The sequence below is a fragment of the Macrosteles quadrilineatus genome, unplaced genomic scaffold (genome assembly GCF_028750875.1).
Source record: "Macrosteles quadrilineatus isolate MER2022 unplaced genomic scaffold, UCM_ALF_1.0 Scaffold_240__1_contigs__length_144371, whole genome shotgun sequence".
In the NCBI taxonomy this organism is placed as follows: Eukaryota; Metazoa; Arthropoda; class Insecta; order Hemiptera; family Cicadellidae; genus Macrosteles; species Macrosteles quadrilineatus.
In genome coordinates this window covers 71,434-84,710 of record NW_026542833.1, presented here as the reverse complement: position 1 = coordinate 84,710, position 13,277 = coordinate 71,434, and the positions used below count along the sequence as shown (strand labels likewise).

Genomic DNA, 13,277 nt, shown 5'->3' with positions numbered 1-13,277 from the left:
AATATCTGACGTACAGTGACATCACCGGATGAGAGTTTGCATCTGAAATAGAGAACTGCGGCATAACCGCTTTCTGAGGCATCTGAGAAGCCGTGAAGTTCAATAGCGCTTGAAACTGAAAACTGGAATGCTCTGGGGATCTGAATATTGGAGAGAGATTGAGTATTAGTTACAAAGTTTTGCCATATTGAAGTTAAGTCACTTGAGAGCTCTTCGTCCCAGCCTAATCCTGTGGTCCAGAGCAGCTGTATAAAGCATTTTGCTTGCATTGTACACGGAGCTAGAAAGCCACACGGGTCGTAGATTTTAGCAACCAAGCTGAGCACACGACGTTTGGTGGGTGTCTCATTAGCTGCATCAGAGAAATTTATATTGAAGGTGAAACAATCAGAAACTGGTGACCAATGCAGTCCTAATATTGAAAATAGAGGTTCTTTAGCATGTTCCAGAAATACAGGTAATTCAAGATGTTCTTGGGGCAGAGCTTGAAGGAGTTCCTTAGCGTTGGATGACCACTTCCGGAGTTCAAATCCACCACGGTACAGAAGGCTAATTATCTGGCTTTGAAGTTCTAAAGCATCTTCGACCGTGTCAGCACCTGAGATTATATCATCAACATACGTATTTGAAGTTAAAACTTGAGCAGCAGCAGGAAACGCCTCACCCTCGTCTTTAGCTAGCTGATGAAGCGTTCTAATAGCGAGATAGGGGCTGCTGTTGACCCCATATGTGACTGTAGCCAGCTGGTAGGTGGAGAGGTCCTGGGAAGAGTTATTACGCCATAAGATAAGCTGGTATTTCTGATCGTCTGGATGTACTAATATTTGACGATACATTTGACGAATGTCACAAGAGAAAACAATGTTGTAGGACCTGAAATGGAGCACAATGTCACAAATGTTCGTCTGGAGCTTAGGACCTGTGAGTAAGATGTCATTTAGCGACAGTCCAGAACTGGTCTTGCTACTAGCATCGAACACAGTACGAAGTTTCGTAGAGCTACTATTTTCTTTCAAAACTCCGTGGTGGGGAAGATAATAGTGAGGGGAGGTTAAATCGACAGTCTCAATATTGGTCATATGACCGAGAGAGAGATATTCATCCATAAACGCAACGTACATGTCACGGAATGAGCTTTGAGCGGCAAACTTACGCTCTAAAGAATACAAGCGTCGTTGCGCAGGGAGGTAAGAGGTCCCCAAGGGAGGATGATTAGCCTTGAATGGCAATCTAACCACATACTGGCCGTTCTGGTTGCGTGTGTGGGTTTCAGAGAAATGTTTGTCACACTGTTGCTCCTCTAAAGTCTTACTACTGCACTGTGGGATCTCTTCTTGGGTCCAAAATTTTTGGATAGAGGAATGGAGATCATTATCACTGGTAGAGAGAAAAGAAGAATATGTGCACGGAGCGGAGGAACTTATATCTGCAACAGGGGCGGATCCCATCACAACGAATCCAAACTTTGTGCCAATAAGGTATGGCATGTTTGCACCAATTGAATGTGTTTGGTGAGTAAGAATGAGAGGAAACAGAGAGACGCCTAAAAGAACGTCAATACCACTTGGTAAATGAAAAGTGGGATCAGCTAGCACGTAAGGTTTTACCATTTTAAACACTTCCGGTGCAAGGCGAGAGCGGGGAATATCAATAGCGATCTTGTCCAAAATATGGAATGGGTGCTGAGATGCAACATTGTTGTCACTGAGAGTAGCTAAATTTAGCCGAGTAATCCCTTTAGTTTGGGAGGTTGTGGCAGAGATGCCGACAATTGTGTGGGTCGACTTATGTCTTGGGGTTTCCAGGAGCTGAGCGGCACGTTCACTGATGAAATCACACATACTACCTGAATCGAGTAGGGCACGAAACACATGAGTATGTCCGGTGGAGGATGTCAACTTGACAAGAGTTGTACCAAGGAGGACTGTAGATTGTGATGAAGTCTTATGATTAAACGTGTTTTGAGCGGATGCCGTGACTGAGCTGGGTCCCTGAGGCGGAGGGGTTGTAGTATTATTTTCTCTATGCCCTCTAGAATCTGATTGGGACGGAGTCTGGAAGTGCAATAGACTGTGGTGGCGTCTTTGGCAGGTCGTACAAGTGTTTCTGGATTTACATTGTTTACTATCATGGTAACCAAGACACGATATACATCTATTACTGTTTTTTACAAGCTGATAACGCTCTTGAGGGGTTTTAGCTCCAAAAGAAGGACACACATATATTTTATGGTCATTTTTACCGCAAGCAAAACATTGAGGGAGGAGAGAGAAGTTAGTGGTACTCTTTCCAGCTGAAAGAAGTGCTACGTGTTTACTAGTTTTATCAGAAGCAAAACTAACAGATTTCTTGCCTTTATGTTGCGGTGAATGGCTAAAATTAGCCTTGCGAGGGGTTTGTGGCAAGTGCAGCCCTGCATCCTCTGCTTGGTTACATTCAACGTTTAGAAACTTGATTATATCAGAAACTTCCGGTAGTGAGTGTGCTTCGCAATCTTGGCTCGATCGATAAGCTTCTAGCTTTTTGCGTAGATCGGTATCCATTTTCCGCAAAATGAGGGCTGAGAGGAGGGGATTTGATGTTGATGAAACATCGCAATCAAGAGCTTTTAGCGCTTCAGAATGTTCATAATAAAGATTTATGAAATTTCTAAGGTTGCGGATGGACCCTGAGGAAATGTCAGGTAAGTCCATTATTTGATTTAAGTGCAAGGTTATGAGTCGCCTCGTATTATGATAGCGTTCTCGGAGGAGCTGATAAGCTACTAAGTAATTAGCAGTAGTGATGTTAAGGGACTTGATCAGACTTGAGGGCTCGCCAGACACGACACTTAGTAGGTACTGGAACTTAGCCACATTTGAGATACTAGCATTTCTGTGGACACTTGAGTCAAATAAATTTATAAAGCTAACCCATTGCAAAGGATTGCCGTCAAACTGTTTTAATTCTAATTTCGGTAGCCTAATATTGGCTTGAGCTAGAGTGGGTGCAGTTGAACCTGCCTCGCTATGAGCCGAGGGAGTCTTTGGTTCATCTACTGGGTCAAGAGATTCAATAATACTTTGTATCTTAACATGAGTATCGTTAATTGTGTCTTGATCATCAGACAACTGAGTAGTGGGAGCTTCCTCAGGATCTATATTTTCCAAAACACGGTAAAGATTACCTTCAAAGTCGGCACGCTTTTTGTTAGATTCTTTAGCATAAGCCGCCAACGATCTATAATGCACTGTAGTAAGTGGTGGTTGTTGGGCAGCAATAGCCTGGACAGCAGTGAGGATTTTATCAAGTCTTGCCTTAATTAAAGCGGTTGAACGCTCATAAGTACTAAACTTGATGACAGCTGGGGTAGGCATTGTGATAGCCTATTTTAAATACAATTGAAAATAAAATACAAATAATAAAATAATAAGAATTATTGGCCTACTTATTATTTTAAAAGATCAGTGAGCTTAATCATTAAGTTTTATGAGAGAATAATTAATTAATAACGAACACATCAAAAACATAAATGCATTTTCACCAATAGAGTAAAATATAACCAAATACATTACAATGACAAAGAGACAGTTAATAGCTATTTAACTGCAAATGTGAGCCTATAATACCTGGCAAGATATCAAAAATTAAAATTAAAATACATAATTAAAATACTCCAATTAAAATAGAACCTAACTCAGAAAATAATCAGATTGTCCAAATAACTTAAGTTGTTTACAAGCGAGTTGAATGAGGGGAAATAATTATTTAGCCTACTAAAATAAATATATCCAGGAATATTCTCAATGAATTATTATTAACATTACAGCAAAATAGCAATAGACGTAACAATATCTAAGAACAATGACAATGTGAGAAAGAGAGAGTGTATTGTGGTTTGTTTATTTTGGTGTCTCAATCATATGACAGGAGCGAGTGACGTATCAGTCTGCACCGCGCCGATCAGCTGTGCTTGAGGGGGGAGGGAGCGCAATGTCTGCGAAAAGGCAACGTTCGGTGCGTGAGGGGGAACTGACCACGTGATCTGCAAACATAGGTCGCGTCGGCGCATCAAAGTTGAATGCAACACGCTGAATATGGAGGCGGGAACAACGTTGGGCGGGAACGAAGTAAACGATATCGGTGGCGTGATCAAATCAAAAATGGCTGATCGAGCGCCAAATCATTTGAGCGAAATTGCAGTAAATTATATTGCAACTATAAGTAAGATTTTCAGTCAACGAATTCGTTTACTCGAGTGAATAATTATTTCATAGTTTTTAAGGGAGACGCAAACGCACTTTTCACAGTTTTTTTAGCACATGGTGAATAAGTTCATTGAGAGTTAATTACTGTTGTATAAGACGGTTGTTAAAGTCCATAGCGTTGTCCATTAACATCCGGCTCGAAGGACCATTAAATGGGGCGTAAAGAGGGTAATATATGACTCACCAATAATCCAAGGGTGAAGAGTAACAAGAAACACTAGAGAGTAGAGGTGGCACATGGGCGGAAGCCGTGAGTGGATGGCAGACGACGACGTCTTGGGAAGAGGGTAGCCAACTTGTAGGTTGAGTAGAGATGAGGGAAGTGTGCACACTTTTGGGGAACACTTGTGGGGAATCCAGTAATCCTAATCCACTAAAGTTGGCACTTGACACAGGCACTCGCGACGAAGACGCGGCGGACGTAACTGCTTAGCGGCGGCAGCGATAACATACTAAATAACTTATTTAAGAAAAAAACACCTTTTACAGAGTTTGACGTCGAGAAAGTTTTATTAACTGTTCGTGACAAACGATAGAAGAGCGTTAGAGAGTCCGAGAAGCGGTTTTAGAGGTAAAAGTTTATAAATAGAGAAAGACTAACGAAATACGGCGCAATGCACGTATTCAGCCGAGGAGAGTTACATTTCAACTGAACATTATTTTTGGAGGGGGAAGGGACGCTACCTCAATGTTTCTTAGAGGGGTACCGCAAATTTATCCATGTCCATATCACGCCACATTTTTTAACCAATAGGATTCGTCCTGCATCGGGCAACACAGCCGAGATAGTGTGTGTGTTTTATGTAGGCTTGTGTGAGTGAGACTCTAACATTTGATACAACAATACTTAATGAAATTGAAATGAGATTTAAAAATACAGATTTGGTTTGGAAATAAGCTATCACTAATTGAACAATAATTATGATGATAAATATAGTAATAATTAATTAAATACAGAACATTACTTAATGAGAGTACAATCATTGACTTTACACAGAACATACTTCCCATGTAATGTAAAATACCCCTGCCACAGCATCCCTGCAGACTAAGCAAATTTCCATTTGCCTGATTGGATTGACACTAAAATGCCTCCTTAAAAATATCACATTTATTCCCTATTTAAATAGAATTAGTTTAAACAGTACTTAGGTTTGCTGCAACAGGGAGGGTAAAAAAGTGTTTTTTCTTGTAAAATGTTAATACTTTGGTAAGAAATTAATGTATTTTTCAAATTCAGTCAAAACACATTTATAAACAAGCAAACTACAACAGTTGACTTAATCTCCATAAGAATAACATGGGAATTTTAAATTTAAAATTTTTTGGAATTTTATCCATAACCATTAGCCGCACAATAATGCTTCAACATACTAAATTATTTGTTTTTTTAAGCTCTACTAAATGGTTTGGAAAGAAGTTCTGAAATTTTGTGTTTTTAGGGTCAAAAATGGGAAAAGCCTATTTTTACCCCATAAAACCCCCCTTAAATCCCTATACCCATAGTCCGATCATGCTGGTTTGCAAACTCGTTTGAATAAATGTGGGTTTACACGTTTATACCAAATTTCATCAAAATCGGATCATTTTTGCTCGAGTTTTCGTGCTAACGGACATTTATATGAATTTGAATGGATAGTGTTTTTGGCCTTTAGGGGCCTCAAAACGAAAAAGTAAATCGGTCCCGGGTCTAGGCCTTATAATGAGTACTACAGTAATAGCTTATTCCCTCTATGGAAAATTTGCTAAAATTAAAGCTAATAAAATAGATAAATAGGGATGGACGAGATTGGATTTTTAGTTTGAGACGAGACGAGACGAGATTTTTTATTTCTCATAAAATTTCGAGACGAGATTTCTCTTCTCATACACAACGGGAAATGCACGTTCGAAATTTTTACCTGATTTTGTAACATTGTTAGATGACTGTTTAAATACTAAAATAATGATAATAGGCAAGAATATTTACAATCTTTCATTAAATAACATCAGCATAACATTTTTTTATTAATCACGCCTAACTTATTAAAAATGCCTACGATTAGGAAACATGGTGATATCAGTTAGGATAGAGTTCAACTTATCCTAAAATAAAATAAATCATAAAATAAAAGCAATATTAATTTTTATAAAATAGTTACTTGTTTTGACTTTTTTTATAGTAATAAAACATTCCTCACACTGCTTACACTTAACAAAACTTCTCAAATGTTATTAAAGTAATATTATTAAAATAATGAAAGTAATATTTACATTAAAAGAATTAATTAATTAAGAACGCCTTCGAAAAGGAAACGCAACTAAAACACGCTCCTGTATTGCGGGTATTGCATTGACTTTCTGCAGGCGTTTTTAATTTTTTTTTTTTTTTTTATTCTCGTCTCGATAAAAATCTCGGCCAAAAAGTAATCTCGTCGCGTGTAACGAGATTAAAAATTTCCCGAAAATTTCCCGAAATTTCGAGACTTGACCATCCCTATAGATAAAGTTCAGGACCATCTCACCAGAGGTTACTAGTGTGTTGGGTTAAATAATAATCAAAATCAATGCAGTATTATCGAAAACAGCTGATTGATTTATCATTTAACACAGAATATTGTTATTAGTTGGTAGATCTCATGCACCCTTGTTTTTTGGCTTCAAATTTTTACATTATATTGAAAGTATATTCTATATAGTTAATGGTACAAAACTTGTATATATTTTTAATATTGATTTAGCTCGGATACGACGCATGTTTTACAGTTTCGTGGGCCAAACTACCAGCGCCCGGCAGGAAAAATGAGTGAACGTGTGTGCGCAGAGTCAAAAAATTATCTTGGGCGTGTCTATTGCGTCACCCACGCCATTTTGTATTTTTCACGTAAACATTTTTATCTTTAGATTGTTCCAACCGATCCATATGAAAATTTTAATGTATGTTAAGGTAGAATTAAACTATCTTGATCCAATACAGAATTTCCAAATGGTGGCCATTTACATTTTTTATAAAATCAGCCATTCTTTGGTAATTTAAATTTTAAAAAATTAAAATGGCCACCATTTAGAAATTTTGTATTGGATCAAGATAATTTTTTCCTCTCATGGGTCAATTCTACCTTAACATGCATACAAAGTTTCATAAGGATCGGTTGGAACAAACTAAAGATAAAAGTTTTTATGTGAAAAATATAAAATTGCGGATATCTGGTAAACGAAGCGATTCATCTTATTTTTGTAAGTAGCGGGTTCTGCATAGCCCGCTATGGGTTTTTGTGACACCCTGTATAATAGTATTGCAATTTTAGGTACAACATATAAATAAATAGGTCATAAATGTAGGTTAGGTTTTATTACAATATAAATGACATAATAACTCTCTCTGTTTCTTCCTGAAACAAATTATACAATATTCATATTATAACGTTCTTAAAAATATTTTTTATTAATTTTTAAAATTAACCATGCAACTACAGCAAAATATGCTAGCATGTTAGCGAATCCAACAGGCAGTTCCAGGGTTGAGATATTTTTATACAAGGGAGCCCAGAGTTCCTTTATTGTAAAGAAGGAATTTTTATCTACAACTGTTTAGAAGAATTTGTTTTTCGTGACAACTCCTAGATGTCAGCCAGGGCCAGGGGAAATTCGAAATTCCCCCTTTTTACCAACTGTTTATTTAAAAGCATTCCATTATTGTTTTGAGGTAAAGAATCGTTTATTGAAATGCAGTCCATAACTGTATGGTGGTAAGGAAACTTACTTATAAGCGACGGTTATGCTCATACCTCATTAACTTTCTCTTTAATAGCTTGTTTATAATTGTACTGAGTTTATAATTGCTTATAACTGTACCGCAATTATTTCAGTGCTCCGATGAGGAAGAATCTGATAATGACCGGGACAGAGTTGTACAAACTACCAAACGGAGAAAAGTAAACTCCACAAATAACAATAGAGCACCGCGTGATATTCCTTCTGTTGACGACATCACTGAAGAAGACCTGAAGAGAGTTGCAGAAGGTGTCAGAGACAAAGTGTATTCCGAGGATGGCACCACCTGTCACCAATGCAGGTAGTTAAATCCTTTTTGATAATTTATCCTTTTAACCTGGCAGAGGTCGCTCTGAATTTAAAATGTGAAGAGACGCAACACAGTCTTTCTGACCAGGTATAATAAAAACCAAATTTCAGTAGGAATCATATTTTTACTGTATAAAAACGTAAAAAATAGAGTAAAATATTTATTTAATATTCAATGAATATGTCCTTTTAAATACGCTAAAGATAACAAAACATAAAATAGTTATAATAAAAACATAAACAGTATAGTGTGTTTCGTGTAAACTGTTTCTGATATAAATCAACAATTACCCTAAAACCTTTGTATATCGATGAATGGTAAAATATATCTAAAACAACTGTATGATGATAATTAGTTGTCTCCTGTCTAGCTGTTGACTGAAGCCAACTGCCTGAAAAGAAAAGGAGAGAGTGACAGGGGCACTCAACTGCAAAAACCTTCTAAACCGTAAATAAGTTGTGAATTTTGACAACCCCAAAAAACTTGGAATAAGCCATGAATTTTGCAGTCACTCTAAAAAAAGGAAGCACCGGTTTCATTCCTCAATTCCAAAAAAAAACTTGAGATACTGTTGGTATCAAGAAAACGTTGATCCTTAATACTTTGTAACTTTGGATTCACGTTCATGGTCATCTACAACGATCACAGCATCATGAGCATGACGTAATGTTTATTTACTCCCACGATGGCGATGACTCGTGAGTTTTTTACCTTATAAACTAGGCCTTAAATATTGCAATCGCTATAATATCCTGAGATTTTCATTAAAAAAAAATATTAAGATACCATTATCAGCATCACAAAAAATATGCAAAAATGACTGGGAGAAACAACGAAGTTCATTTGTAAGTTCGAAGGGGGACCCTGAGTGAGCTTGCTGAGATGCTGAAACGTTACCCAACCTGTAAAGCTGTGTTCCTCCTGAGCCCATGACACGGCTTACCATGACTTATGCTACCCAGGAGAGGCTGTGGTAAGGCTGAGGCGATGGAAGTGCACACAGCACGCACTTACGTGAGATGCCACAGAAAGGTTGCAGACCAAACTGAGTTGTTGCCACTGAAGCAACTAACAATGTCTGATTCTATAGGTAGTATGTTACCGAAAAGAGTATTTACTTTAGATTTTAAACCCCTTACATTCTGATGGTATATAAAATGGTTATTCATTACCATTGATTTAAATGAAAACAAATTTTAAAAAAATTATAAAATCACATACACAAACAAATAAGCAATGATGTTTAAATTGATACCATATACTGGAAATATGGTGAGAGTAGATCATCACTACAGGTCCTGCAGCTTCTGTCTGGAAGTAACATGGATGGCTGGCTGACCGTCCCTCTTGCAAATCAACACCTTTCCCTTTGCCAAACCTGATGAACCTTACTCAGCCATCAGGCACTGCATACTTGGCGAGATACAGTAGTTCCCTGTGGGTCTTTGAGAGAGACGGATTGACGTAGGCTTTTCTCAGAGGTGACACCGAGTTCGGATACAGAAAATCCACACTTTACCTTTGCAAGACATAACATCTCATCGCAGTCGCCGTGTTGAACGAACTTGAGAATGATGCCCCGCAGTCTCAATGTGTCGCTGCCCCCGGCGAGTCTTTGTACTGCATCCACCATCTCAAACTTCAGGTTAACATCTGCCACTTTCTTCACAACTTCCATAACATTCTTTGACCTGGTCTCGGGGATGCCCTGTGTATTTACAGTCTTTTTGCACGAGTATCGCTGAACCTCACAGAGCTCCTGCTTCCCCTTCTCCAACTCACGGCGTAGATTGAAATTTTCTTGGGAATGATCGTCAACTGTGTTCAGACATCTGTTAATATCTTCTCGCTGAGCATTAATTAATACTTTGACTTCATCAATCTTTTGGTGAGTTAACTCAATTGACTCAAGAATCTTCTCACAGTCCGAGTATTTCCTTGAAAGATCATCCATTCGGCTATTTAAAGAACTTAAAATATCACTGTCAATCATTGACCTGGTCTCCACTGTGGTGGGTTTTTCCGGAGGAGCCATGACATTTGACTTGAGCTGTATGGGCTCACTTGAGAAGAAGTATAGCCTAGGTGGGCTAGAGAACACACAAGACACATAAAACACACAATATTTCATGCCCTGGGGGACTTCTATGTGTTCTGTGGCATACCTGTACTTCTAAGGTAAACTAGTAGCTACTCCCTTTATTCTACAATTCAAAACCCGTGCCGATCAACATTTAGATCTATTTTTTGTAAATATTAAAAAAAAAAAATAATTGTTAAGTACAGCGCCTGTAGTGATCATTACTTCTTTAAAAATTTGCTGAAGTTATATTTTTATGGCAGTAGTAAAAATGTAATATCTTTCAGGCAGAAGACTCTAGACATGAAAACTTATTGCCGGTCAGAAAATTGCTACGGTGTTCGGGGCCAGTTTTGTGGTCCATGTTTGAAAAATAGATACGGCGAACTCGTTGTCGAAGCTCTGAAAGACCCTGTAAGTATCCCTTTGATTGATTTGAAGATGAAACTTTGGTTAATAAACTTAAATCTGATAGACAAATAAAATAAAGTATCAATTTTTTATCTAACTTTGATAGTTTGTTTTAATTTTCATTAAGTTTTTCTTCATTTTAACTGATTGTTCAGTGTCTTTCATATTATAATAGACTAAAACTAATAATAATTATTATTCAACCTTTCTAATAAGTCCTATGCTAACAGAAACTAACTCTTTGCCATTTGATTCTTGTTTAACCCTATTCACTCACAATTAACATGTAATATCTGAATAGCTCCAGTTAATTTATTCAGCATTGCCTCCAGGATTGATTTATGACAATATAAATAGGTTAACATACATTACGTCGTCAGCCCTAATTTAGTCTCAGGTGACTAGTTTCAAAATAACAGTTTTATTTGCAAGCCTCTTGTCTTCTGCCTGTTGCAGAAATGGTCCTGCCCTCCATGCCGTGAACTGTGCAATTGCTCTATTTGCCGAACTCAAAAAGGCAAGACTCCTACAGGTCAGTTGTTCTACCTAGCACAGGAGAGAGGATACAAGTCTGTGCGTGATTTCCTTGAGAAGGAGACTGAAATCGATGAAATGTAAATCTTCACTCCCCATTTCTACAGTATGACGACCAAAGATTTTTGATGACTGTCCGATAGTTTCGGGATGAATTTACTCTAATGTGCCTTGTGTTAATGGCAAACTCAAACAATTCTAGTGGTCAAGAGGACTTTGCCTTCATAGCTGTTATTTTTACTGCTGAGACTTGTCTAGCAGATTAAAGTTAAGGAAGAGAAATGATTCAAATTCACCTCTGAGTTTCCTTATATTATACCAGAGAGTTTCCATTCATTATGAGTAGCTATTAATAACCCTCAATACTAATGTGTTTTGATTGTTAATATACTAGTGTTCTGGTTTGTCACAATATATTCTGATTTTATTCTGTACTAATTATGGTTAAGTCTTATGCTTATGATATCCTTTTACTGTACCAAGTCCTGGAAAGTATGAAGTGTTGGCCATATAGGTAGAGCTAAGTTTTTCTGTTCACAAGCTCATTCACTATTGTCTTAGTTATGTTATTATTGTATTTGAAATAAGACTGGCTTTTTACATAATATTTTTTAAGCGTTTTATAAAATAAAATAAAACCTTAGTATTCAACTATTAATTTCATGTATATTTGTTGTTGATTTCTTTCAGTGAGAAACTAAAGTATTATTTAGGTTTAACACTATTGTATCTATTTATTAAACAGTATATTCGTTAAGATTCCATTTGTCTGTGTGACTTTCTAAATACAGTTTGTTTGTATTATAATTTGTGGCTTTTCAATTAATTTCAATTAATTATACCTTTTTAGGTTTCTAAATTCCTTAAATTAACCTAGTTTTGTGTGAATTGTTTGTACAAAGATGCTAATATTTTTGCTAAATTTGACTTGTGATTTAAGCCTCAATCAAATAAAGCGTCAATTTACTTGCAGCGATTAAATTAGTGCAGTGTGAACAAAACATTTGTAACTAGTGACTTAGCTCTGCTAGTCACATGACTTACTAGCAGAAGTATATTAGCTCATATCAACTCAGCCTGTAAAGAAGTTCTTTATAGTAAAGTCCCTCACGATGGCAGTCCTATATAAAAAAATGCTGCATCATCTGATTCCCAGCAAAGAGCCACATTGCGATTGATTACAAAAGTGGCCCATACACGATCAGTTTGAATAGTCAATTAAAACTGATCAGTCTTAACTGACCGCAATAAGGCACATACAAATCAGTTAAAAGTTAAAGTTTGGTTAAAGACATGTGATAGTGCAGTCCTTCATTGTTAGTACTTCTACAATTGTTTCGGACTAATGCAGTACAATGTGTGTTGCTACGGAAAGGAAAAAGCAAGCCAACTAACTATATGGGTGAATGATTTCCTTTTAAAAATTTAAAAATACTTGCATGTGAACATCATATACAAACTAAAATTCTGTCTTAAAGATTGGCTTAATTATTCAAAAAAATTACAAGGAAACTTGTCCAGTAATGCAATCAGCTATCACTCCCCTCGAAATAGTAACAACTACTCTTCAATTCCTTGCAATTGGCAAAACCCTCGAAGATATTTTCAACCATGATTTTGTTCCTGTATTAGGATTCCACTGACAAATTGAACCGACTCCTCACAAACACAGTTCAGCATGACATCAGTTACAGGTGTAGATCTTTCATGGTTAAATAGTGAATTTCGACAGTTCTTTATTTAATTTTCACCTTAGCTCAGTTCTCACTAACGGTTAAAACTGAACTAGTGTAGTGGCCGTAAAAAGTAGACCAGCTACTTGGGGAGGGGGTACATTATCATGTTTAAATAAATTGATTGTAGAGTTTTGAATCCGCTGTATCAGTCCAACGTATTCTCTAGTGATAATGTTACCATCAGCAGGAAAAATTATTAAAATACC

General features: G+C 37.0%; 1 protein-coding gene across 1 annotated transcript in view; it reads left to right on the top strand.

Annotated features, from left to right (window-relative positions):
- LOC128982390 (cell division cycle-associated protein 7-like) overlaps nt 1–12,116 on the top strand; it is a 30,908-nt gene extending 18,792 nt beyond the window's left edge. The window contains exons 5-7 of the mRNA XM_054401349.1: nt 8,096–8,301; nt 10,678–10,804; nt 11,258–12,116. Of these exons, the coding sequence (XP_054257324.1) occupies nt 8,096–8,301; nt 10,678–10,804; nt 11,258–11,419 (495 nt within the window). The 3' untranslated portion in view covers nt 11,420–12,116. The remainder of the gene's footprint in view (nt 1–8,095; nt 8,302–10,677; nt 10,805–11,257) is intronic.
- The last annotated feature ends 1,161 nt before the right edge of the window (nt 12,117–13,277 follow it).